General features: G+C 44.7%; 1 protein-coding gene across 6 annotated transcripts in view; it reads right to left on the reverse strand.

Moving 5' to 3' along the window:
* Nucleotides 1-26,971, reverse strand: part of CDKAL1 (CDK5 regulatory subunit associated protein 1 like 1) — a 706,117-nt gene that overhangs the window by 39,095 nt on the left and 640,051 nt on the right. For 3 of the 6 annotated variants that reach the window (XM_039237457.1, XM_039237459.1, XM_039237458.1), the window contains one exon: nt 11,669-12,773. The exons of 2 other annotated variants lie outside the window; for them this stretch is intronic. In XM_039237457.1, the coding sequence (XP_039093388.1) occupies nt 12,588-12,773 (186 nt within the window). In that variant the 3' untranslated portion in view covers nt 11,669-12,587. Of the gene's footprint in view, nt 1-3,980; nt 4,019-11,668; nt 12,774-26,971 lie in introns of those variants that run through there. One more of the 6 variants, XM_039237462.1, reaches the window with a different exon arrangement.

Here is a 26,971-nt window from a genome sequence, read left to right on the forward strand (position 1 = left end):
GCTCACCCCTTTCTGAGACACCAGCTAATGTACACTGGAGGCCCACAGACTCTAGCTTGCGAGCGGTCAAGTACACTGGTTAAGAACAGGACTCTAGAACCAGACTGTCTGGTTTATTAACCTTGGCTCTGCCACTTACCAACTAATGACCTTGACAGGTCACAGCTCTGTGCCTCAGTTTCCTCATCTAGAACAATCATTCCTTCTTCAGAGTGGCCACAAGATATTAAATATGCTAGCATATTTACATACGGGAAGGGAACTGGCTGTATATAAATAGTAGCTCTGATGATGACGATGATGATGATGATGATGATGATGATGGAGAAGAAGCAGAAGAAGCAAAAGAAGAAGAAGCAGAAGCAGAAGAAGCAGAAGCAGAAACAGCAGAAGAAGAAGAGAAAGAAGAAGAGGAAGAAGAGGAGGAGGAGGAGGAAGAGGAGGCTGTTATTATTATTATTGCTATAAGCATCAAAAGTATTTTTGGCTACTGCTTCTATTTGCCCTGATCTTGTGCCAACCAACGCTTGAACATGATTTCTAAAACCAATAATGGCAAATTACAGTGACCTCAAAGTGGTCACCCAGGACCCATCTCCTTATTTCTGCGCCGTTCCAGGTCTTCCTACCGTGTCTGCTCCTGGATTTTCACATTGGCTTCCTGCTCCTGCCCCAATAGTAGAGCAGAAAATCCAATCACTATGGCTTAGCCTCACTGTCTCACTGCCTCACAGAGTGCTGCCTAGCTCCGGCCACAAAGCCCATCAATCTTAAAGCCAACTACTAAGAGTTGAGAAGTTTCCCTACCGTTAGAAGATGACTTAGAGGGGCGCCTGGGTGGCTTAGTCGGTTAAGCCTCCGACTTTCGCTTAGGCCATGATCTCGCGGTTCGTGGGTTCGAGCCCCGCGTCGGGCTCTGTGCTGACTGCCAGCTCAGAGCCTGGAGCCTGTTTCAGAGTCTGTGACTCCCTCTTTCTGACCCTTCCCCTGCTCACGCTCGCTCGCTCGCTCTCTCTCTCTCTCTCCTAGAAATAAATAAAAAAACATTAAAAAAATGTTTTAAAAAAAAAAAAAGAAGATGACTTAGAATGTTTTCTCTTAAAGTCGTGCACAATGAAGGGAGGTGTTTACAGTAAGAGAGTCATGGAGTGAGATAACGAGCCGCTGGAACCCTGAGTCGTTCTGGGACCTTGGGCTGTAAGTGACTCTCTAGTGGATGGTCCATAACCTGTGTGCACTGAACAGTCACAAGCTGCTGGAGAACATCCGGCCCAACCACAGATACCAAACCTCGGAGAGAGTCAGCGGCACCACTGGGTCAGTCTTGGGAGGAAAAGGTGAAGGTCTGCACCATCCCAGGTGCACAGAAGGCAGAGATTCCAGATCTGGTTCCGAAAATCAAGAATAATGACCAGTATATTACAAGATACAACACAGCTGTAACACAGAGACTATAAACTCAGGAGTATAATGAGTATGAATTTCTTTTTATATTCCACTCAAGTTTCCTTTCATAAGTCACCATTTCATAACCCCATTCCAGTGGAGAAACAAGTCAGTCTAGGTCAATGCGCACACAACGGCCCCCAAACCCCCACGCCCAACCTCCTCCTGCTGCCTTCTCTCTGGGGTTGGGACTAAGAGCTCAGGAGGTGCAGGGGACACCTCTGGCCCAAGCTGGCATTGGCTGCATAGATACTCTTAGCCATGATGGGAGCCTTAAGACACGCACTCAGTTATGACACATTTCTGGACAAAGCTAAGTCCAGAGTTCCACCTCAAAGCAACACCAAACACAAAACTTGGGATCCCTGTTTAGAAATGTTCCAAACTAGAGAGATGGCCGTTGGCAAGTCATTGACTCCTCCTAACCCCCGTTTCTCCATCTACAAAATAAGTGCATCTTTTCAACTCTATGGTTTCCATGAGCCCCTCTTGCTCTTATTCTAGGCTGATCTGTAGGGTTCTCCTCCCGGCCTTTTCAAGCAAAACCAGGTCCTCAGTGAAGCAGAGAGAAACGCACTGATCCCCTTCTGTCAAGAGTTGACAGAAGAAGAAGTTGTTGAGCCAGGGTGGCTCAGTCGGTTGAGCGTCCGACTTCGGCTCAGGTCATGATTTCACAGTTTGTGGGTTCGAGCCCCGCGTCGGGCTCTGTGCTGACAGCTAGCTCAGAGCCTGGAGCCTGTTTCGGATTCTATGTCTCCCTCTCTCTCTCTGACCCTCCCCTGCTCACGCTGTCTCTCTCTCTCTCTCTCAGAAAAAAAAAAAAAAACATTAAAAAAAAAGAGTTGACAAAGAGCAGTCTTTCCATATAACCTACTTAAATCTCAACTCAAATTTCAAGTATTTCTGTGAGAAAGTTGAAACTGTCTGACACATTAGGGAGAAACAGGCTGTTTAAGATTGATTACCAGAAGGCAGCCGGTGGTGAGTTTCTGGGAGTTGACGTTTGTGACTTCAATGTTGGGTTGCCACAGGTTTGGGTTTTAGTATTAATTGAAGTCACCGCAGCTCCCGGGATAGACAGCCTGACTGCCATATAGCATGAGGAAAAGCTGGTGTTAAATTGCTTCCCCCCACCTCCCGATTTTCCTTTTGATTTGTGTGTCTAAAGGCATTACAAACTCTTCAACCTGAAATGCAACATTTTTAGCTACTGAATTTTTTTGTAGCTTGTATAATTCTGATTGCCCAAGGCAATCTGGTTTGATGAGATTACAGTTTTTAGACTGCCATCCAACCAATTTCTGCCTTTTGTAAGATTGCTTTGGAACTTTTGACCTTTCTAACTTCAAAAATCTTGGAGGATGTTTTGTAAAGAGGGAAAGAGATGGAACTTAATTGGAGGCTTTAGAATTTTGTTCTGAGCAGCTGAGGTTAGAGATCTTATACACGGAAGGAATGTGTGAGGAGAAAAACTATTGGAGAATCAGAGACAAAAGAAAGATATAAAAACAGGAAAGGTGGGGAGGGGTCAGGGACAACCAGACACAACAGATGGTCCTTCGAAGGCTTGAAGATCATTCTCTTAAATGAGACAAAATCCAACCTATCCTGAATGTTTCTCCATGTAAAAATTTAAAAGTAAATTTCAAAAGATCCTTTACTTCCACTAGATGGGACCCAGACTCTATAAGCTCTGTCTCCTGGTTCATTTTCCATTTGACTTCTGATTTCACTCTTGTAACCAAATGAGACGTGATAGTGACTATTTTCCGCTGTTTCCTCGGAGAGAGACTGGGCTATGGTCAGGTTTACTTACTCACACCCAAAACAGGGAGTGGAGACCAAATTACAGTCCAGTTTTTGTGGTCTCATAGATGTGACAAGTTGTGATATGTCAGTGGGCCAAGAATCAGGAATTTAGACTTTTCCTGAGAAGGTTGGAATTGAGGGTAGTGGACCATGACTCGGTATCTGTGGGCAGCAGAAGCCCTTCTCTTATATCTCAAATGACACAAAGTAGGGCTGCAGAAGTCATACTGGCTAAAAACAAACAAACAAACAAACAAAATAAGACAAAAAGCCAGGAATATTTGTTCTCTAAGGATCAGAGCCTGATATGGTTATCAGAGGTGGCTTTTGGGTTACGTAGTCACATCCATTTATTGAGAGCATATGAATCCTTAACTAAACAGGTGTATTAACAGAATGTGAGACACAGAAGATCGAAACCAGAAAGCTGGAGTCACTCACTTGAATAGCAGCAGATATACAGGGACGTAGCAGGAGCTGGAGAATAGAGGGCTGCTATGTCCCCAGAAGCTATTCAACGTGAAAATGCCAAAGCAAAGATTAGGGATCAAAGATGCTGAACTACAAAGATAGGGGTTTGACTCTTAGTGAGACATCTTCTTGATTAAAATACTGATGGGATCCACACTTCTGGTTATGTGGTATGTGTTACAGCAACAGTCAGAAAACAAACCAACATCTGGTACCCACAATGCCGGTGTCAGCAAGAGCAGCGACTGGGACCACCGGTGGCTGGCAAAGCTGAGGTCTGCTAACAGTTCTCCTGGAAATGGACAAATGTAGAAGCTTAACAGCAGATGAAAAACTCAAGATAAAGTGCAGAGATTTAACTCTCCCTAAGCCTTGAATTCTAGTCCTGAAAAAGTAATTACATTGTACATTTCCCAAAGTGTCAGTGTGGGGACCAGAAGAACCCAGGGGGTTGGAGCACCGACAGGAGAGCCAACTGCCTTCTACGTGGCTGATGCGTATCTTTCCAAGCAGGCATCTCTTCAGAGCCTGTGATGCTTCGATGTCTGTTTAGAAGCCTGGAGTGGCTCTTCCTTGACTATCGGCTAAAGTCTAGATTCCTTAGAGCTGCATCAAAAATCTTCACAAATGTGACCTGAGCTTCTTTCTTGTTTTTTTTTTTTTTTAATTCCTTAATCTTTATTTTTGAGAGAGAGAGGCAGAGAGAGAAGATACAGATCTGAAGCAGGCTCCAGGCTCCAAGCTGTCAGCACAGAGCCCAACTCAGGACTCGAACTCATGAACTGCAAGATCATGACCTGAGCCCAAGTTGGACACTCAACCAACTGAGCCACCCAGGCAAGCCAATCTGAGCTTATTTCCTAATTTCCAGTCACTTCCCTCTGCTCTAGGTATACTCTTTCTCAAATTCACAGTGCACCTTTTTGCTATAACTTTGGTGAAATATGCATAACAAAACATTTATCCCTGTAAACATTTCTAAGTGTATAATTCAGTGGAGTTAAATTCACAGTGCTGAATATACAACCATCACCATTATCTTTTTATAAAACTTTTATTATACCCAATATAAACTCTGTACCAATTAAACAATAATTCCCTCTTTCCTCTTCCCCTCAGCTCCTGGTAACTTTTATTCTACTTTCTGTATCTATATATTTGTCTAGTCTAGGTAACTCCTATAAGTAGTATCACACAGTATTTGTCCCTCTGTGTCTGGCTTATTTCACTAAGCATAATGTTTTCAAGGTTCATCCATGTTGTAGCACGTTGTCACAATTTCACTTCTTTTTAAGGTAATATTCCCTTGTATACAACACTGTGTACTACATTTTGTTTATGCATTCATCTATCAATGGAAATTTGGGTTGTACCTACCTTTTGACTATTGTGAATAATGCTATGAACATTGGTATATAGGTATCTATTAGAGTCCCTACATTCCTTTGGATTATATATAACTAGAATAGAATTGCCAGGTCATACAGCAGTTCTAGGTTTCAATTTTGAAGAACTGCCAAACTACTTTCCACAGTGGCTGACCCACTTTACCTTTTCACCAATAACATCTGATGGTTCCAACCTCTCTACACCATCAACATTATTTTCTTTTGATGGTAGCCATCTTAATGGGTGTGAATTAATAACTGTGATTTTTATTTGCATTTTCCTAATGTCTTAAGATATTTAGCATCTTTTCATGTGCTTATTTACCAAGTGGGTATCTTCTTTGGAGAAATGTCTACCCATCTACCCAAGACCTGTACACATTTTTAATTCAGTTGTTCAATTTTGGGTTGTTGAGTTATAGGAATTCTCTATATGTTCTGGATATTGATCTCTTGTCAGCGATAAGATTTGCAAATATTTTCTCTCCCATTCTGTAGGTTGGCTTTATGCTTTCTTGATAGTGTCCTTTGATGTACAAACGTTCTTAATTTTGATGAAGTCTAACATTTTTCTTTTTTGTTTCCTGCATTTTGGTATCATAATGTATGAAATTATTACCAAATCTAAAGTCATGAATTTCCCCGTTTTGTTTTCTTCTAGAGGTTTTATAAACTTAGCTCTTAAGTTTATGTTGGTCTTTTAGCCATTTTGAGTTCACTTTCATATATGGAGTAAGATACAAGTACAACCTTATTCTTTTATATGTGGATATCCAGGTTTCCCAATACCATTTGTTGAAAAGACTGTTCTTTTTTACTGGTCTTATCAAAAATCAATTGGCCATATATGTAAAAATATTTTTTCTGGGATTTCTATTCTATTCTATTGATCTACATGCCTGTTCTTATGCCAGTACCATACTGTTTTAATTATTGTAGCCATATTGTAAGTTTTGAAGTTGAGAAGCATTTGTTAGTTTTTTATTTTTCTTCTTCAAAATTGTTTTGGCAATTGCATTCCATATGAATTTGCAATTCCATATGAATTTGAGGGTTGGCTTTTCCATCTCCGTCAAAAAAAAAAAAAAAGGCGGGGGCTGTTCTGATAGGAATTACATTGAATCTGTAGCTTGCATTAGGTAGTGTTGCTATTTCAACAATGTTGTCTTCCTATCTATGAACACAGGTTATCTTTACATTTATTTAGATATTTAAAAAATTTCTTTCAGCAATGGTTTATAGTTTCCAGTATACAAGTCTTTTACCTCCCTTGTCAGGTTTATACTTCAGTTATTTAATTCTTTACATGTTATCAGAAATGGAATTTTTTTTTTTTAAATGGTTCATTGCTGGTTTATAGAAATACAAATTATCTACGACTGTGCTGAATTTTTCATTAGTTCTAACAGCTTTCTTGTGAATTTTTCTGGATTTGGTATACATAGGATCATGTCATCTGCAAATATCGTTTTACCTCTTCCTTTCCAATTTGGGTGCCTTGTATTTATTTTTCTTGGCTAATAGCACTCATTAGAACCTATAGCACAATGTTTTATAGCCACAGTGAAAACAGGCATCCTTGTCTTGTTCCTGATCTTCTGGGGAAAACTTTAGTCTTTTACCACTGAGTACAGTATGAGCTGTGTATTTTCATAAATACCCTTTATGTTGAGGAATTTCCCCTCTATTCCTAGTTTTCTAGGAAGGTTTTGACATGAAAGGGTGTTGGATTTTGTCAAATGCGTTTGCTGTGTCAGTTGACCTAATCAAATGTTTTTTCTCCCCTTCATTTTATGAGTGTGATATGTAATGTTGATTGATTTTATGTTGAACCACCCTTGCATTCCTGGGGTGAATCCCACTAGGTCATGGTACATAATTCTTTTAATATGCTGTTGAAATCACCTTGCAAATCTGTTTAGTATTTTTGTTGAGTAGTTCTGCATTTTAGTCATGAGGGACATTGCCTTTCAATTTTCTTTTCTTGTGGTATCTTTATTTGGCTCTACTACCAGGGTAATGCTGGCCTCATAGAATGAGTTAGAAAGTATTCATTCCTTTTTAATTTTTTTGAAGTGTATGTGAAGGACTGGTGTTAATTATTCTTTATATGTTTGGTAGAATTCACTTGTGAATTCATTTGCTCCTGGACTTTTTTTGGTGCATGCTGTTCAGGGGGAAGTCTAGTGTTTAAGGGAGAAAGTCTTGCTGCGAGGCATCTTCTTAAGAGGGCCAAGATCCACAGAAGAATGTTCCCAGGGATACCTACCAATACACTTAGCTCAATCTAATTGTCACTCACCAGATGTTTAAATTACTTCTACTGATTTCAAAACAGATCACACCTGCAAGAGTAAAGGTATCACACAAATTCTTCCCGCAAGGGCAGAGACTCACAAGATAGCACCAGGAACTACATTCAGGAGTGAGGGTCATCATAGTCATTCTGAAGTGGCTCTTTGAGGGAGATAACACAACTTCAAAGTAAGCTGTGGTTTGTAACTAGCCTCAATACTTGTGCATCCAGTATGTGGATGGTATGCTTTATATTTATTTGAATCTCTTGCTCTGTTTAGAAACCACATGTGTCCTATTCCCTTTTTTGGAAACTGGGTTAAAAATAACTTAAAAGTTCAGAGGTTAGAATCAGACAGCCTGGAATAACATCTATAGTTACTATTATTAAGTAGGCATATTAAAAGCAGATTAGATAAACCTAGGTGTCAAAATTCGTAGCTCTTTAGGCATTTCTGAATTCCAAGTTCTCTCTGACCTTGATCTAAGGTTGTATTTTTAAATATATGTGTGTGTGTGTGTGTGTGTGTGTGTGAAATATATAAATATGTATATTTACATAAATATGGATTTTTTTTCTGGGCACTTGCCCATTGGTATTCATAAATAATTCAGATGTCCATAAACCAGACTGTAAGTGACCAAATAAACTCTTTGCTTCAACCTCTACACAGTTGGGATATTTTGGCTATGGAAGCCCAGGAAACAGTAGTGGTAGGAAATAATTGACAGAAAACTAATGAAGAATAATAGTGTCTGCATTTCCTTTTACCCCCAAGGCAGGGTGGGGGGAGGGCATGACTTCTAGGTCTCCAATTAATCTGCTTGCTCTTTTCATCTCTGGCCATGGAAAATCTCCTTCTTGATCTTAGATTGGCCACCCAAATCTGTGCCCCACACCGTTCATTAATTTGATCTCCTCAAATACAGCTGTGATCCATTTTCTTTGAATTTTTCTTCCTTGGCTGCATGTTAGAATTAGAGCCTAAGTCCCTTGAGGCAACAATCTTTTTATTCCATATATAATTCTTTTGGGTGGTCGTGTGTTAATATCAGAATTGAAAACCACCTAACCCTATTTATAAAATAGGTTTTCATGTTTAAATGGCTAAAGTAATCATGAAAGGGGGAAAAAAATCCCGTGTGCCAAGGACATACTACTTGATATATATGGTCCCATTTCATCTTTCAGTGACCCTGCGGTGGAATCATGTCCCTATTGAGATGAGCTTCAGAAAGTAGAGCTTCTGGCTGCAATTCAACCCGAACTTTTGCTGATGTCAAAAACCTCACGCTTTCCCTAAACTATCTGCTTCCAATTTGTACTGAGGTCTGAATCCAGTTGGTTCAGATCATTGACTCCTTTATGGTTTCTTATCTCAAATTTTATACTTTCAACACCATAAATTCTAGCTCGATGGCAAGGCAAGTGCAAATTTATGAAACACGTGCTACTAATAAATTGAAAAAACTGAAAAACTATTTTGAGAAATAATTAGGACCCCAGCTTAAATATAAATTTGGCATGGATCCTCTAATAGGCTACCCCATAGAGCTGAGGTTCTCAAGCTTTTTTAAAAAAAATTTTAAACGTTTATTTATTGTTGAGACACAGAGGGAGACAGAGCTTGAGTGGGGGAGGGGAAGAGAGAGAAGGAGACACAGAATCCAAAGCAGGCTCCAGGCTCTGAGCTGTCAGTACAGAGTCTAACACAGGGCCCAAACCCACGATTCGTAGATCATGACCTGAGCCGAAGCCGGACACAACAGAATGAGCTACCCAGGTGCCCTGGTTCTCAAGCTTTCTCGGCTCATGACAGTCTTAGGCCAAAAGAAACAGCTAACTGTTCTGTTCCCTAAGTAGGTAGGTACCAACAACTTAATAAATACTTGTGTCTTAATATCTTACAAAATCTGTGTGAGAAAAGTTAATACCAGTTGAAATAAATATTTTATTCTAAACTTACCATAATTACTTATTAATGGAGCTGTGCATCTATTGGGCACTGCACAACTTCTCAAACCTTGAAACAGGTCTTCAGGTTTTATTCCACATTTTCACTTGACACTTGCTTTTTGTCACAGCAACTGCCTAAAATCCAGCCTTAGACATGGCATCTTCAAAAAGTGTGCATTCCAATGTTGAAACTGAACCACTTTGAGCGAGTGGTTTGCACAGTATCTGACAGATGTCTGTGTTTCCCTCAAAAATTTAAAATATCCTGGGGTGCCTCAGGGGCCAAGCAAATCTTAATATCTTTTTCCCTCTTTTCTTTTTTCTTCTCTCTTTCTTTTCCTCCCCTCCCTCAATCTTTCTCTTCCTTTGCTTTCTTCTATGCTTATTATGATAAAATCCTCTGAAAGCTTCATTTGTAACTCCAACTCTCTCTCTCTGACTGAAAATTTCAACCTGGATTGAAGTCAACAGAAAAACTTATTTTGACTGTAAGACATATGGAAATCTGAAGTTTAGACACATTTTCCCAGCAACAAAGCAAAGTTTTCACCAAAGAATTTTTTACATTATCCTACTGACTACCTCACTCTTGATGAACCAAGGAAGACAGGGTGAAAGAGAGGGAGAGGGAGAGGGAGTGGATGGGAGGAAGATAAAAGGAACTTGATTAATCTTCTTTCTGTAAACATGTGATGGTGGGAGGTGGGGGCCTCTGGAGGTGAGTGGGTCCAAAAGTGGAGGCCTCATGAATGGGCTAAGTGCCCTTACAACGGAGGCTCGGAGAGCTCTCTCACCCTCCTACCCAGTGAGGTCCACAAGCAGACAATGAAGCAGGAAGTAAGCCCTGGTACTAAATCTCCGGGGGGCCTTGATCTTGGACTTCCTCATCTACAGAATCAGGAGAAATAGATTTCTGCCAGTGAAAAGCCGCACAGTCTATGGTGGTGTTAAGGCAGCCAGAATGAAACAAGACCGATCTCTTCAGAGTTTAATTTTCAGCAGGAAGGGCGATGTTTTAAAAAAAAATAAGATGAAGAAGAAGATGTTGGTACTAAAGGAAAATGTGCAAAGAAAATAATCAGCACAACAGAAGCTATGATTAAGAACTGCAAGTCAATTGTCTATCATGGCCGACTTTTTTTTTGTTTTTTTCAAGTTTATTTATTTCTTTGGAGAGACAGAGAGAGAGTGAGTAGGGGAGGGGCAGAGAGAGAGGGAGAAAATCCCAAGCAGGTCACACACTGTCAACACAGAGTCTAACAGGAGTTCGAACTCATGAACCATGAGCTAAAGTTGGCCACTTAACTGACTGAGCCACCCAGGCACCCTGTGGCTGACTTTTTAGATGAATCAGGATAGTCTATGTTATGCTATACTGATGACTCCCAACCTCAGCGGTTTAACTCAACAAAAGTTCCTTTCTTGTTCTACACCTCGTTCTACAAAAATTCCTTTCTTGTCCTACACCTGCTTAGCACGTGCTGGGAGGTGCTCCTCGTACTCCCTCAGGGACCTCATCTTGAAACGTGTGCCTATAATCACGCTTGTGGCGGGAAGAGCACATGGCCATTGAACTCGTCTGCCTCGAAGACATGACCCTTCCCCCTTCCGTGGCCCACGGTCGCGAGGCCAGGCAGAACTCCAGGTGGGCGGGAGATTCGCGGTAGCCCTAGGGGCCGGGAGGAGAGGATGGGGAAAGGGGAGAGCTTTCCTGATGTCCACACCTACTCCTGTGGCTCCTGGGCACATCCTGTCCACAAGAGAACGTGGTTGTCAGCGAGCACCACACCCGCTCCCTCCTCCCTCCCTCCAGCAGGACGTCATGGAAAAACAAAAGCTAGATTTTCAGACCACAGCCACCCCTCTGGCCAACTGGTCACCAGGATGGTAAATATCAGAGGTGATCTGGTCTCCACCGTGGGGCTTCTACACTTTCTGAAGCAAAGCACAGAATGAAGTCGCAGCCCGACTGGGGGGACGGAAACTGTAGAGGTGGGGTGGGAAGCATGCTGTATGGCTGAAACAGTCCTTGAGAACCCCCACCGCGGCTGGCGGTGGGAGCTGGGGGACAGGAGCGCCCTTCTCGTCTCCAGTCAGTGAGGGGCGCGAGGCTCTTATGCCCCATAGAGCATGACTCCAGGCTGTGGCGCAGGCTGTGCCCAAATGCATGCTCCACTGGGGACCCTGGGAGAGGCACAGGCAGGTCCTCTGTGTTTGAAATGTGACTTCCTCTCAGAAGCACATGCTGGGCTTGGAGAAATGTACTAACTCTCGTCTTGTTTTGTTTTCCAAACTCCACAACTGATGACATAATTAAATTTTATTTGGATTCCTTAAAAGACATAAAAGGCTGAAACATTTTGAGATAGAAAGAAGAGCTGAACAGGCATATGTGTTTAAATATGAAACGCACTGTGGTAACCAGAGGACACCTGATTTCCCTGTGACTCCACACCGTCCAAATAACATTTAAATTCTGATGTTCATGAGACTGCTTAACACGTGAACTCCTTTTATGAGTTAAGTGAAATAAGTCACTGTATTTAGTAAAGGCCAACGATGCCAGGTAGAAATAAATATTTGATGTCATTGATCAAAGATGTCAGAAAAGGGGCACAGCTGCTTGAGACAAATCCAGTTTTTGAAGGTCTGCAGGTGCTGAGAAGCGGGGGGCTCCTCGCACTTCTCAATGATGTCACCGAGAGCCCTTGAATTGGCACTCACCCTGTGCCTTCCAAAAGAATTCTTGCTTCCAAATGCAGGTTTCTCTCTAAATTTTGCAGGAACACATCTGCTGTGAAAAAGACGACGTTTGTAGCACCAGGACTCCAAACAAAGCAGAGAGAGAAAGACACATTTTTGAAGGTTCAAAATTCTTCCCACATAAGGAAAAGATGACCGTATAATTAGGTTCTGACTTGAAGAGAGGAGGTTGAAAGAAAATGCAACCCCTTGCATTTCTTGCTGCAAATAAACCAAAAGGAGCTTAATTTAAAAGATATGCCATGGCAACTGGGAGGAGGTTTTAGGTCAAATAATCAATGGCCCGACCCACGAGAGACACCATCAGCCTCATTAACAAGTGTGGCTGGAGCAGGGACACGGCGACCAGCATAGATGTTTACTCTCGGAATACTGATGTGGGTTGCTTTTCTGTTCATTGAAGATTTTAATTAGAGATTTATTCTTCTTCTCCAACGCTGCATTTAGTTGTGTTTTCATTACAGATTTTGACAAAAAAAAGCAAGAAAAAGAGCAAACAGAGCCAGGCCCACGGACACTCTCAGTGCACCGTCTTGACGGAGCCTTCGCAAGCAGAGCGCCATCAGGGACCTCGCGGCATCTCGTCCAGCTGCAGGGGTGTGGGATACTGAACTCGGGTGCTTCCTGAGCCTATTTCTGAATTCCTAGGAAGACGGAAACATAGAGAGGGAAAAAAAGGATTTAAAAGATGCAAAAAAGCCCTGTTGTGATGTCAATCAAGTAATGAGTCCCTACACAAGAAGCTGTCTTTTTTTTTTTTTTTTTGTCTTTATTGAGATATAACTGACATATCACATTGTTTTTCGTTCAGGTATACAACCTAAACGATTCGATGTTTTAGATATTCCAAAATGACCACTACAATAAGTCTAGTAAACATCAGCCACCACGCATAGTTACAATTTTATTCTTGTGGTGAGAACTTGCAGGATTTACTCTCTTAGCGAACTTCAAATATACAACACGGTATTTTTAACTACAGTCAGCACGCTGTGCGGTACAGCCCCAGGGCTTATTCATACCATAACTGGAGGTTTGCACCTTTTAACCACCTTTGGGCATTTTGCCCGTCCCCATGCCAATCCATCTTTCTCTGTAACCATGAGCTTGACTTCTTTCTGTTTTTTTTTTTTTTTTAAAAGATTCCACGTGTAACTGAGCCCATACGGTATCTATTCTTCTCTGACTTATTTCACTTACCATATTGTTCTAAAGGTCCATCCATGCTATTGCACATGGTAAGATTTCCATCTTTTTGTGGCTGAATAATATTCTGTTACGTACATATATGTATATATTATCCCGCATCTTCTTTATCTATTTATACATTGATGCATACTTGGCTGTTTCCATACCTTGGTGACTATAAACAACGCTACAATAGATACAGGGGTTAGTGTTTTCATTTTCTTCAGATAAATACACAGAAGAAGAGGAATTGCTGCTGGATCATATGACAGTTCTGGTTTTAAATTTTTAGGAACCTCCAGACTGTTTTCCACAGTGGCCATACCAGTTTGCCATCCTACCAACAGGGCCCTTTTCTCCACATCCTCGCCAATGCTTGTTATTTCTTATCTTTTCGATAATAACCATTCTAACAGGCATGAGGTGTTACTGTGGTTTTGATTTCCGCTTCCCTGATGATTGGTGATGTTTAAGTACCTCTCATGTAACTGTTGGCCATGTTACATCTTCTTTGGAAAAATACCTACTCAGATCCTCTGCCCATTTTGTAATCAGATTGTTTTTTTCTAGTGAGTTGTAGGAGTTCTTTATATATCTTGGATATTACTCCCTTATCACATATCAGATATATGACTTATAAATATTTTTTCCATTTAGTAGGTTGCCTTTTTTGTTGTTGTTGATGGTTTGCTTTCTTGTGCAGAAGCTTTTTAGTTTGATGCAAGAAGCGGCTATCAGTAACTCCTTCAACAAAGACACATTCAAACATGCACCATGGTAGGCGGCCCCAAGTTAGGTATGAAGAAATCACATTTCCTTTCCTTGAAATGTCAGACCAAGTTCATGATTTTCCAGATGATACACAACTTATAGGAGACAGAATGTGTGTTCTATGGAAAATTAAGGCAGGATTCACGAAGCATAACATTTATATAGAGTGGAATCATATAAAAAACATGGCTTTTAGGGATGCAACAACATCTACTCAGCAAAAGAATGATAGATGCCGTTTTATTCCACAAACTATCCCTGAGGGCGGAGATTTCCAGCTGGGGCACTGTGGCAGGGGGACTGCCCCAAACTCGGAAGAGGGGTCTGAGGCGGTCTGGGCGGCCAGAAGGGTAGGCCCTCCAGACGCAGCTCCATTACTGTGCAGGGTGGTGCAGCCACCATCACTTTCCCTGTGTACCAGGCACGGACAAGGTGCAAAATCCTGCTTGGAAGGAGCATGAAGAGCTAGGTGTCACTACCGCGCTGCTCTTTAGGTGGTCTCTGTTCCCTGATGCTTCTTCCTGAGTGTGCAGGGGGCGGGGGGGGGGGGCACCTGGCTGCTCTCAAGATGGTTCTGGTTTTGCAAAGTGTAATTTTAATTCTATTATATAAGATTCCCAGCTTGTGTACTGGCTTTGGACGTGAAACAACATTGGGGGGGGGCAGGGGAAGAGGGGCGAGGAGGAGCACAGGTGGGAGGAACGAGGGGTGGGGTGGGGTGGAGGGGGCGGCCTAGAGGCAGGACAGCGTAAGGCGTGTCTGTGGAACAAAGAGGAACCCCCAGCGGTGCACATTACTTGGCTTCGGCTTCCCTCCTCAGCTCCCCAAGGACGCACTGCTGACACCCTCGTCCTCTGAATGAGAAGCTGGGTTGCAGCTCGGCAGGCACAGCGAGACACTGGGGCCGCACGTTCCGGAAGGGAGGGGAGGTGGGAAGGAAGGGAGAGGACGGGCGGAGAGGGCCCAGCGGCAAGCGGAGGGGGAGGCGACAGACGTGCGGACGCTGGCAGAAGGCACGGGCAGGACAGGACGCACGGTGGACTTTGGGCGGAGACCCAGGAGGACTTGTGTTGAGATGAGTAGCGAGAGGCACACAGACTGGGAATGGGGAAGTGAGAACCAGCTCTACAATCCGGTTCCCAGCGGCCAGTACTTCCATGTGCCGGATGTGCAGCAATTCTTGCTTGCCTGAACGAGACTAACTGCAAAGTTACAAAGCCTGCCACCCACAAGGATAAATCTCTCGACCCAATGGCAGTTGAATCATGTACTTCTGCGCCCCACAGGTACATGGGCCGACGTTTTGTGGGCATCCGTTCCTCAACAAGGGGGTGTACAGCCCAAAGCTCGGGGCTCTCCTCCCCCGAGGCAGTGGGGGCAGCGGCGGGAGCTCAGAGGCACACCCAAACCTGCCCGCGCCCCAGGAGACCACACTCCTGTGACACTGGCTTTCTGTGTGATGTTGTGGAGCTAAGAACACACTGACAAACTTTTATTTTGACTAACAGTCTGGGGGCACCTGGGAGGCTTAGTTGGTTGAGCATCTGACTTTGGTTCAGGTCATGATCTCACGGCTCAGGAGTTTGGGTTCCACGTCGGGCTCTGTGCTGACAGCTCAGAGCCTGGAGCCTGCTTCCGATTTTGTGTCTCCCTCTCTGTCTGCCCCTCCCCTGCTCACACACAGTTTCTTTCAAAAATAAACATTAAAAAAAATTAAAAGTAAAGCCATGAAACTGAAATTAAAATAAATAAAAATAAAAGTAGTCTCACTATCTCGAGGACAGCACTTATGTGGACACAGCAACCTTGGAAGGGAACACACTCCTTCTTCAGCTACAACGACGTCAGTGATGGGGGTTCGTCTAATGCAGGGAGGCTGCCTAACTCACCTCCAGGCTCTTGAAACTGCACAGCAACAGGTACAGAGCAATGACTCGGTAAACGTTTAGAAATGAATCAGTGAATGAATGAATGAATGAATGAATGAATGAATACAGAGGTGTGTGTTCCAGATGAGATCCAACTGATGAGAAAGACATCTCTCTGTGTCCCTGGTGACTGACACAGCCTATGATGTATTCGGGAACTAATCTACATGAACCCTACATAATTGCCTCTAGAAATTAAATCAATACTTCAATTTGGGTTTACAGGGCCATAACTAAGACTACAGACTGTTTCCCAGAAAAATGTGGGGGTCCCTGTGCACATCTGCACGCAGCCCCCCTCACACTCCATCCTGCATTACCTCAAGAGGATTACGGATACCCTCACCCAGGAGTAGACCCGGATAGTGCGGGGATGGAAGCTTTCTTTTTAAGGAAAAAAATTGAACACAAAATTAAATACAGGGCCTTGGAAGGGGGCCCTCAACGAGTGAGGCCCTGAAACGAAACATCTCCCAGCTTCCGGGAATATCTACCACGGTTCCAGCCCAGGCTCGAGGGCTAGACCTTCGTTCTGCACCTGCAACTCAAGGAGCTGTCACCCAGTGATGGCGGCTGCCAGGCAGGGGTCAGGCCGGCCTCGCAGGACGAGGCGAGTCCTAACGCATTACGCATTTGGTTGAGGCCTCACTGAGCTGTGGGGCAGGTAACGCGCCTGTGCCCTCGGCCTGAAAAACATCCTCGACTTCTGACGGTTTCACATTTCTCCTTCCAACTCATTGTCAGTAAAGTTTTGCTCGAAATATGAAAGTTACTTCTTGAATGACCACACTGGGTCACTTGTATTTGTATTCAACATAGCCATTTCCCCCTGTATATTACTCCCCACCACAAACACCCCCACTGCATACCTAACACGTCTGGATGTAAAGTCCTGTGGTGATAAGCCGCCCTCCTGTCCCTCGGGGCCAAGTCTGCATCACAGGGTCACACACGAGGGAAGCCACCTCACCTGCCAGTCTCCCGCAGGTCAACGTGGGAGCTGGATGCCACAACCCAGCAGAGGGAAGATCTGGCCTGTCTCTACCGCACTGTGCTTCTTTTAATATCTTCACCCTCACCGATTCAAGACCTTGGTTAAATGAGTCTGATGATGTATTTATTTTATTTTATTTTTTAAAATATTTTTATTTCTAGGAGAGAGAGAGAGAGAGAGAGAGAGAGAGACAGCATGAGCAGGGGAGGGTCAGAGAGAGAGGGAGATACAGACTCTGAAATAGGCTCCAGGCTCTGAGCTGGCAGTCAGCACAGAGCCCGACGCGGGGCTCGAACCCACGAACCGCAAGATCATGACCTAAGCGAAAGTCGGACGCTTAACCGACTAAGCCACCCAGGCGCCCCATGTATTTTTAAATATAAGGTTGGGAAAAAAAAAGTTTCTCGGATGACAGTAATCAGTAGATAGCGAGCTTTGCACATTTCAACTGTCCCTACTGCTGTGGCACTGAAGGAAAAGGAACTTAAAAATACAGGAAACGGAAGGACTTTCTCCTGAAGTCCAAGGCGCGCAGATACGGCAGACCTCTACACAGTTAGAAGCAGTATTCATGAACAGAAAATAATGCAGCATTTCTATAATGCAGTTAAAATAAGTGCTTATAGGTGAGGTGACGATCAATAACCAACAGTGAGGTAAAAGTTTACATGTGTGTGCGCGCATGCACACACGACAGCACAGAGAGAACAAGGTGTGTAAGTGACTTAGAGAAAAACTTAGTGTGGTCACGAGTTCTGAAAAGTAGACACCTTTCAAGTGGTGGAAACTCCCTGAGCCTCGCTACCTCTCGTCCGGGGCAGGGCTGTCTCAGCATCTGCCTTTAGATGATGCGGGAAGGGTGAGCGGTACATGCCCAGTGCCCTGGCGGATGCCTGGAATACAGGAGGGCTGGGGAAAGGGCTGTCTTATTATACCCGGGCCCAGCGGTGGGACTTGGAATGTGGGGGAGGCCAGAGCCTCCCACGCACTTAGCAACAGGACCCAGTTAGACAGGGACATCCTGTCCTGGACATGTCCCCACAAGCCAGGAAGTATGCCGCTCTTGCTCCAGCATCCCTTCCCCCCACCCCCCAACCCTCCCCGGCTCTTACTCTATGGAATGAACCTTCTGGAACGGCTCTTAACTAAAACCATCTCACACATGAAGGGAAACTTGGATTCCACACTTTATGATGCGGGATTCAACATTCAGATGTGCCAGGGGCCCATTTTCACATCTGCTTTTTCCTTTGATATTTAATTTTGTCATAAATTGTTTTTCAAGGAATCTAAAAACGAAGGGGAAAAAGTCACTGTCGATCCCACAAAGGTACATGAAACCTTCTTGCCCCTGCTCCGTGCCCAACCTGAAGCAGCCAGCTCCCTCCACCCACGGTCTTCCCAGGGCCCTGTCAGATGGGACCTCTTGTAGGAAAAGCTCTCTCCACCAGCGCCCCGCCCAGAGGTGTCAGGGGCTCCTCTGTGGGGCCGGGTATCCTGGTGGTTGGCCTTCAGCATGGCACCTGTCACCGGCAACAAACGGCCTCTACTGTGTGATCCTTGAGAGGAGCCTCTCCAATGCCTGCCCGGGGCCCAGCGCGGAGGAGGCGGCAGTGCTGGCTGAAGGAGGGTTCGCATTTCTATCTGGTCCTCAGTGCCATGGGTTCACATTTTATACAGGTGCAGAGTCTTTCCATACAAATTGCCATGTGCGTTTTCTTGTATTTCTTATTAGATTGAAGGGTAAATGGGACAGGGGGCCAAACATCATCGATACTATATAGTATAAATATAAAATACTACCAGTGGGGAAAAACTTGCCAGTGGAGAAGTAGCATGGTATATTATTAGCTTTCTATTGCTACTTGAATAAATTACCGCAAACCTGAAGCTTAAAATAATTTTTTAAAATTTATCTTGAGAGAGAGAGAAGAAAGAGATCTGGGGAGGGGTGGAGAGAGAGGGAGGGAATCTTAAGCAGGCTCCATGCTTAGTGCAGAGCCTGACGTGGGGCTTGAACCCACAAACCTTGACATCAAGGCTGAGCTATGAAATCAAGAGTCAGACGCTCAACTGACTGAGCCAACCAGGTGCCCCTAAACCTCAGGTGTTTTTTCAAAATGTTTTTATTCATTTTTGAGAGAGAAAGAGACAGAGTGCAAGCAGGGAAGGGGCAGAGAGAGAGGGAGACACACAATCGGAAGCAGGCGCCAGGCTCTGAGCTGTCAGCACAGAGCTCCAACAGGGGCTTGAACTCAGGAACCGTGAGGTCCTGACCTGAGTTGAAGTCAGACACTTAACCACCTGAGCGCCACCCCCCTCACCCGGCGCCCCAGGTTTTAGTACACGTTCACTCTCTTGCAGTTCTGGAGGTCAGACACTCTACAATGACGATGTTGACAGAGCTGCACTGTCACCGCGGCTCCAGGGACAGGGTGCTTTCCTTGCTCTCTACCTAGCTTCTGGAGGCTGCCTGTATCCAATGACTTGTGGCCTTTTCCCTCCGTTTCCAAAGCCAGCAGTATCGGCTTTTCATAAGGGTCCTCGTGATTTAGCTCGGGGCCCCGGGGCTAATGCAGGATAATTTCTCCATCTCTACCTTTAATGGAACCCCATACCCAAAGTCCCTTTTGCCATGCCAGGGAACATTGCCGGGTTGCTGGGATCAGGACGTGGGCTACTGTGTGTGTGAGTGTGTACACATTACTGTGCTCAACACTCCTGGCTTATGTGAATCCCCCATTTTCTCATTTCGCACCAGGAATGCTCAGTGCCGGCCGAGCTGAACTAGCTGCACAAAGAGGTGCAGTCCACGTTTACAGGGAAGAGGGTCGCGGGACACCTCGCTTCGTGGCTGGCTGACCATGAAGCTTCCTGGAGAAGGAATGGGGGGAGGGGTGCGTGCCATGGCTCCACCTCTGTTGAGGCCTTTTCCTTCTGCTAACGCAGACCTTGAAGCCGCCATGTCTGTCCTACTCATGGCTCTTACAGCTGAAAAGAGGGGCCTGAAGGAAGCAGTCAATTCACATTCCCTGAAAAAGGTATCTGTGCTTCTCTGTGTTCCTTCGCATTCTGTATCTGTGTTTTTATACAGACGCAAATATCCTGCCCTTTTCTTGGGAGCTGAGTGGGCTTGGCCTTCCAGTGGGAGGTCATGCCGTTCCGAGGCCGCTCCTGCACTTCCTCCTCTTCATCAAAAATATTTATAACTTGTTAGGACGTGATACAGCGGCGGAAGCCGAGGATCCAGGAGGGCAGAGGACGGCAGCTCCACAGAGAAGCACTACGTGGAAGGAGGGACAGTTCTGCACGGGTCACCACGTGGCCTACAGGATTCTGAGTACTGGGGACGTGCTCTTTCCTTCATCCCCCGTTCCCGGGGAAGCTGTTCACAGCACTTACTCCCAGCTGGCCCAGTTTACAGAGAGCAGCTAGAGCGGGTGAAGCCGATGGGAGGCGCGGCTTCGGTCATGCTGAACTTAACCTTGGTCATAAGGTAGCAGAGGTGCCCTTATGATGCAAGGTGAAGAAAACCCGAGGCACACCACAGTCAACGACTGTCGGGGCCAACACTCCTACCCAGCAGACTTTACAGAGATACTGGTGACGTCCCGAGTCTCTCCAAGGAAAGCCGTCCCAGGAAAGTCAGCCTCCGGTCTTGGGCAGGCATTGCGCGCTCCCTGCCTTCGGTTCTGACCCACATGCTGAGATTCTCTAAGTGTGACCTGTAGATGGCATCTTGCTGAACTTTCTCTGAACACACACACACACACACACACACACACACAACGAGATCTGCTCCCATGAGAACATGCTGCAAACTGTATTTTAATGATGAACAGTTGGTCTGGTTCTGGACAAGTAAAAGATATCCCTGTATGAGACTGGCCGCCTGCCTTCCCACCTTGCAGCACAGCGTCGAAGGGAGTTCTTCTGCCCCTGATACAGGCGGGTATCCAGGGCCCCGCAACCGCCCTCCAAGGGCCAGCTCCCTTCCTCCGACTGACAGACACCCTCATCTCTGTGCTTCGCGTCCTCACCAGATACGAGGACACAGAGTGGAGGAAGGGTGCCAAGCTGCTCTTCCATACAATGCCTCAAACCGGAGCATCTTAAGACCCTATCATTAGGGGTTCCTGATTATCTCTGGACCAAAGATCTTCGCACTTTCTAGTTCCGGAAGTCAGTGTAGAGAATATTATATGCATACGCCAGCAACGCACTGGCATGTGGCTGGATCCACAAATTAAACCTGGAACCAATTACACCTGGTCATTTATTTGGGGAGAATATTTACATTTTTGAAACTTCGGTCACAGAGTTACATGATGAGAGCACAGTACTGTCAGCCCTTCTGTAGCACTTTCGGGCATGAGCAATTCTAAGTTAGATATTATTCCTATGTGATTTTCCCTACACCTTCTTCCCTTGAATGTGCCATTGCTAGCAGGTCATTAAAGTCACAAAGGGAAAATTTTAAGCCAGAACATGCCCACAGACATAAAATCACTATAATTTTGTTTGGTGACAGCAGAGTAAATACGAGGCTTTGCTAATAAGGCGAAGGATAAATTATTAAACTATGTACTGTATGATCAAATGCATTTCAGATTATATTCTGAATAATTTTGCCTTGACGTTCAGCAAAGGAAGAGCTCTGATGTGCCTCTGCGTGGTCTGTGTGATCCTCTCTTTCAGGACGTCCAAACCCCTGGCTTGAACGGAACCAAATGAAAGAAAGGGATAATCACATCAAAAACCAAAGCCAGGCAGCCACCCATCACCTAATTATTATTTTGTGTGAGATCGTAATTCATCCAACTCGAGAGCTACAAAAACAACTCTTAAGCTCTGAACCTCTTTTAATGGATTCAAAATATTATGTGTAAATTTTTCTCATGGCTCAGAGGCACTGTTAGTGCTTGAAGTGGAAGCTAACAGGGATGAAGAAAAAAATGTTTGATAGCTCATAACTCAAGATAAATTAGAGTTTAGAATCACCTTGTTTTTTCCAGGTTGAGCCTGAACACGCAGCCTGTGCAGAAAATCTACTGAAACCAAATATGTGATCGATGCAAGCAAATTACTTTAAAATATACATTATGCAGTACAGTATACTATCAGAAAAGGACCCCCAAAATCTCCTGATTCTGTAAAGTTTGCTTGAAATACAAAATCATCTTCCTATCTGAAAGTTATCTCTATCATGATTGCATTTTAATTCCCAAAATACAAATTTAAGGAAGCACTTCTTAAAAAAGTTTTTTAAATGTCTATCTCCTTTTGAGAGAGAGTGTGTGTGAGCGGGTGAGGGGCAGAGAGAGAGGGAGACACACTCCCATTTCTCCTTTCTATTTTGAATATGGAAGGTTTTAAAGAAGTTAAAAATAACGGCCCTACCAAATATCACTTAAAATAACAGCGAAGATTAATAGGAAAAGACTTAATTATTCATATCACTATAAAAGTGTGGCAGCAACCTCCAAGATGGCTCCCAGCGATCTTCGCGTCAGGGTGTTCACATCCTTGCGTAAAGCTTCACTTTCAGCCAAATCTGACTTGTTTCTAGTTAATGACACCTGACTTAAATGATGGGCTTCCACTTCTGAAGTTAGATGACAAAAACCTGTGGCCTCCACGTTTCTTACTCTCTCTGCTTGCTTGCTCTGAGGAAAGCCTGCCGCCATGCTGTGAGCTGCCCTACGCAGGGCAGAAGCCCAAGTGAGAAGAGACTGAAGGAGACCTCTGGCCAACAGCCACTGAGGACCAAGACTCAGTCTCACAACTCATGGGAAATGGAATCACCATCACAACACGAGTGAACTTAGAGGCAGGACTTTCCTCAGCTGACCTTCCAGATAAGGCTACACTCCTTTTTGAAAAAAAATTTTTAACTGTTTGTATTTATTTCTCAGAGAGGGAGAGACAGCGTGAGCAGGGGAGGGTCAGAGAGAGAGGGAGATACAGAATTTGAAGCAGGCTCCAGGCTATGAGCTGCCAGCACAGAGCCCGATGCGCTGCTCAAACCCATGAACAGTGAGATCATGACCTGAGCCCAAGTTGGATGCTTAACCGACTGAGTCACCCAGGTGCCCCCAGATAAGGCTACACTCCTGGCAGCCTCATAACAGGCATGGAGCCCGAGACCCCAGTTGAGCTGTGCTGGATTTCTGACCCACAGAAGCTCTGAGACAATAAATGTTAATTGTTTTATGTGCTAAATTTTGAGATAATTTGTCACACAGCAACCGACAACTAACATAAAAAGATGCCCGGTAGAGGGCTAGAAACTGATTCACATGTGTATTGAGACGTGATATTTCTGAGACAGGCATTTCAGACCACTAGGCAAGACGGACTTTCAGTACAATTTTCTAGAACAACTGATAATACACACACAAAATACGATGAAGTTTGACCCCTACCTACCATCCTTAAAAATCAATTCCAGGTAGATTATTTACCTGGGAAAGGCCAAAACTGGAAAAATTTTAGGTAACGTGGCCAGAAAAATCCTAACTCACAAGGTAGGGAAAGAGTTCTTAGATGACAAAAATACATGAGATTCTAAAGGCCTCAAGAAGAGGTTAAAAGACAAGCCACAAACTAAGACATGTACTTCACATATAGCTGACTTTCAGACTTTTATAATATAAAGAAATCCTAAAAATCAATAAGGTATCCATTCAACAGAAGAAAATGAACAGACTTACACAGATTCTTTATCAAAGAAGAAATCTAAATAAAGGAATCCAACAAATGTACACAAATATGCCAACCTCATTTGTAATTAGAGAAATACAAGTTAAAAACGAGACACTGATTCACAGGCACTAGACTGTCCAAAGGTAAAAGCCTATCAACATCAAGTGTGAGTGAGGGCGTGGAGACCCCAGACCACTGCGACACGCTGCTGGTGGCGGTGTGCAATGACAAAGGCTACTTTGGGACACAGTGGCGTGTTATCTGGAAGAGAGGAAGCAACGCACAGCCGACTATCCCATCGACTCGGCTCCAAGGTGCGTCGCCCAGACCAGGGCAACCACTGCACGTACCCGCCAATCTTTGGTCCCCATCCTGGCTTATGTGATTTGTTGGGGGCTCTCGCAGGATTTGGGCTAGAGATGGGGGACGAGAAAATTTTGGTCAAGGTAGAGAAAGGAGTCCCAGGAAGTGGGGCTCAGAGCTGCGGGGCCAGGACTTGCTGAGAACGTGAGCTCTCGGTGTGTGCCTCACAACCTCCTCCTTTTGTCTGATGGGCCCCAGCAACTACCCCGCCTCTTCCCCTGAGCGTTTCTCCTGTTCCACCTCTCCACGGCAAAGGCGTTTCCCACACCGGAAAAAAAAAAAAATCCTGGCGCATGTGGAAAATAGAGGAGACATAAACAGCCTCTCAGTTGCCAGTACACAGCTTCTCGTTTTTTGCTTTGATCCCACAGGGTAAAGTCAGTCCCTGTATTTGTTTCCTATCACTGCCGTGACACATGACCAAAACCGAGTGGCTTAACACAAAATTTTATCATCTTACAGTTCTGGAGCACAGAAATCCAATGTGGGTCCCATGTGCTGTCCAACTTCTAGAGGCGCTAGGGGAGAGTCCATTTCCTTGCCTTTTCCAGCTCGCGTTCCTTGACTCACGCCCCCTGCCTGCCCCAGCCCCTCGACATCTTCAAAGTCAGGCTTCTCTCTGATCTCACATCTGACGCTCCTGCAGCCCTTCTGCTTTTAAGGACTCCTGATTACACTAGGCCCACCTGGATAATGCAGGATCCTCTCTTTATGTGAACGTTGGCTGATTAGCAAATTCAATTCCACCTGAGACCTTAATCCTCCTTGGCATGTGGCCTAACACATTCACAGGGTCCAGAGGTGACGATGTGGAAGACTCTGGGAGACAGTTATTCATTCTGCCTCCCACATGCCCCAAGGTTGATAATGTTGAGTCGTTGGGTATGTGCGCTTCAGAGGACGCCATCCAAACTCTCGAGTCCTTGAAGCTTCCTTAGCAGAGGACCATGGAAGACCTTTAACTTTTACTAACTTAGATTCTGGAGTCTCTATGTGAAAAATGAGGGTTGTTTTGCTCTGTGTGGTTAGTAGTTCCCGTCCTACAACCGAAAAACAAGACGTTGAGCTGGAGAATTGGAATAGGTGGACCGAAAGTCAAAGCAGGACGTGATTTCTGGTGGGGCTATAGCGAGAGAGGATGAGCAGCTCGCCGGCACCAAGGCCAGGGTTTCACAGGCGCGGCAGACTCAGGACGTGAATGGCCCCGACTCTTCAGCCTCCCCGTGTCTGCGCCTCCTGCCACGTAACTTCACAGGCACTCCCGGGTCTTGTCCTGGTGACCTACTTTGGCCAGTGGGATGTTATCAAACACGATGCACACCCAGGCTTGAAAAGTACTTTTGTATTTGTTTGCTGTTCTTCTTCCTCTGCCTTTACCATGAGAAGGCGCCCCGCTAGCCTGACAAAGGATGAGCCACACAGAATAGAGCGGATTCACTCAAGGAGTCCCAGATGAAGCCATCTCTACCTTTCCGCTGAACCACTACACATGTCCCCAAGCCCCGAGCTGCTTAGTCACCCTACAGTTCACTGCAGATGGCTGAGAAAGTCCAGATGACATTAGTCTAAGGGCTCTACGGTTGTGGTTGTGTCATAAGGCATAGTGGCAACAGTTAACTGATACATAAGATGACCAGATATTTGGTCCTGCAATCCTTTTTAGTAAGGAATGTCTATGTCTATGTCTATCTCCAACACAAATACATTTATTCATTCACTCAATAGATGTTTCCTAAGCATTTGCTATGGCACGCCAGGCACTGCTCTAGACATTAAATACAAAGACATGAAGGAAGCAAAGCATCTCAGCACTTATGGATGGAGTTTCCATTTTAGTAACTGGAGACAAAGAAACACGTAAATATTTGGTGGGTCTGCTGGTGAGATTTTCCGTGGAGAAAAATGGAGTAAGAATGGTGGGGGTGGCTATTTTCTAGAGAGCTACTCAGGAAGGACTCATTTATAAGGCAGTATTTCAGCAGACGCTTGAATGGAGAGGACAGATGGGTCACACAGGCATCTAAGGGAAGCATGTTCCAGGCAGAGGGGCCAGCAAGTGGAAAGGCCCTCCTGAGGTAGTGGAGTTGATGTGTTCACATTCAAGGGGCAGCATGGAGACCAGTGTGGCTGGCCCAGCACATTCAAGGGCGAGAGAGGTCAATGATGGCGTCAGAGAGCCAATGGCGGGGCCAAGATGCTAGACCTTGTAGGTGGTTGCAGGAACTTTTGTTTCCATTGTGAGCACGAGGAAACTCAACATAAAAATTATTTTTTATTATGGTAAGAGATATATAACATAAAATTCGCTATTTTATTTTATTTTTTATTTATTTATTTATTTTTTTAATTTTTTTTAAGGTTTTTTTTTTATTTATTTCTAGAGAGAGAGAGAGCGTGAGCAGGGGAGGGTCAGAGAGAGAGGGAGTCACAGACTCTGAAATAGGCTCCAGGCTCTGAGCTGGCAGTCAGCACAGAGCCCGACGCGGGGCTCGAACCCACGAACCGTGAGATCATGACCTAAGCGAAAGTCGGACGCTTAACCGACTAAGCCACCCAGGGGCCCCTAAAATTCGCTATTTTAATCATTTTCAAGTATACAAGTCAGTGGCATTAATTATACTTGTCATACTGTACATCATCACCACTATCTCTAAAACTTTCTCATCCCTCCAGAGACTCTGTAATCAATAAGAAACAACTCCCCATTTCTACCTCTAGCCCCTGATAACCTCTAATCTACTTTCTGCCTCCATAAATTTGCCCATTCTAGATCTTTCATCTAAGTGGAATCCTATAACATTTCTCCTTTTAGGCCTGGCTTATTTCACTTAGCATAATGTTTTCAAAGTTCATTCATTCATATAGTGGTAAGTATCAAACATTCATTTCTTTT

This window comes from Hyaena hyaena, unplaced genomic scaffold (genome assembly GCF_003009895.1).
Source record: "Hyaena hyaena isolate Hyena2069 unplaced genomic scaffold, ASM300989v1 scaffold_125, whole genome shotgun sequence".
Taxonomy (NCBI): Eukaryota; Metazoa; Chordata; class Mammalia; order Carnivora; family Hyaenidae; genus Hyaena; species Hyaena hyaena.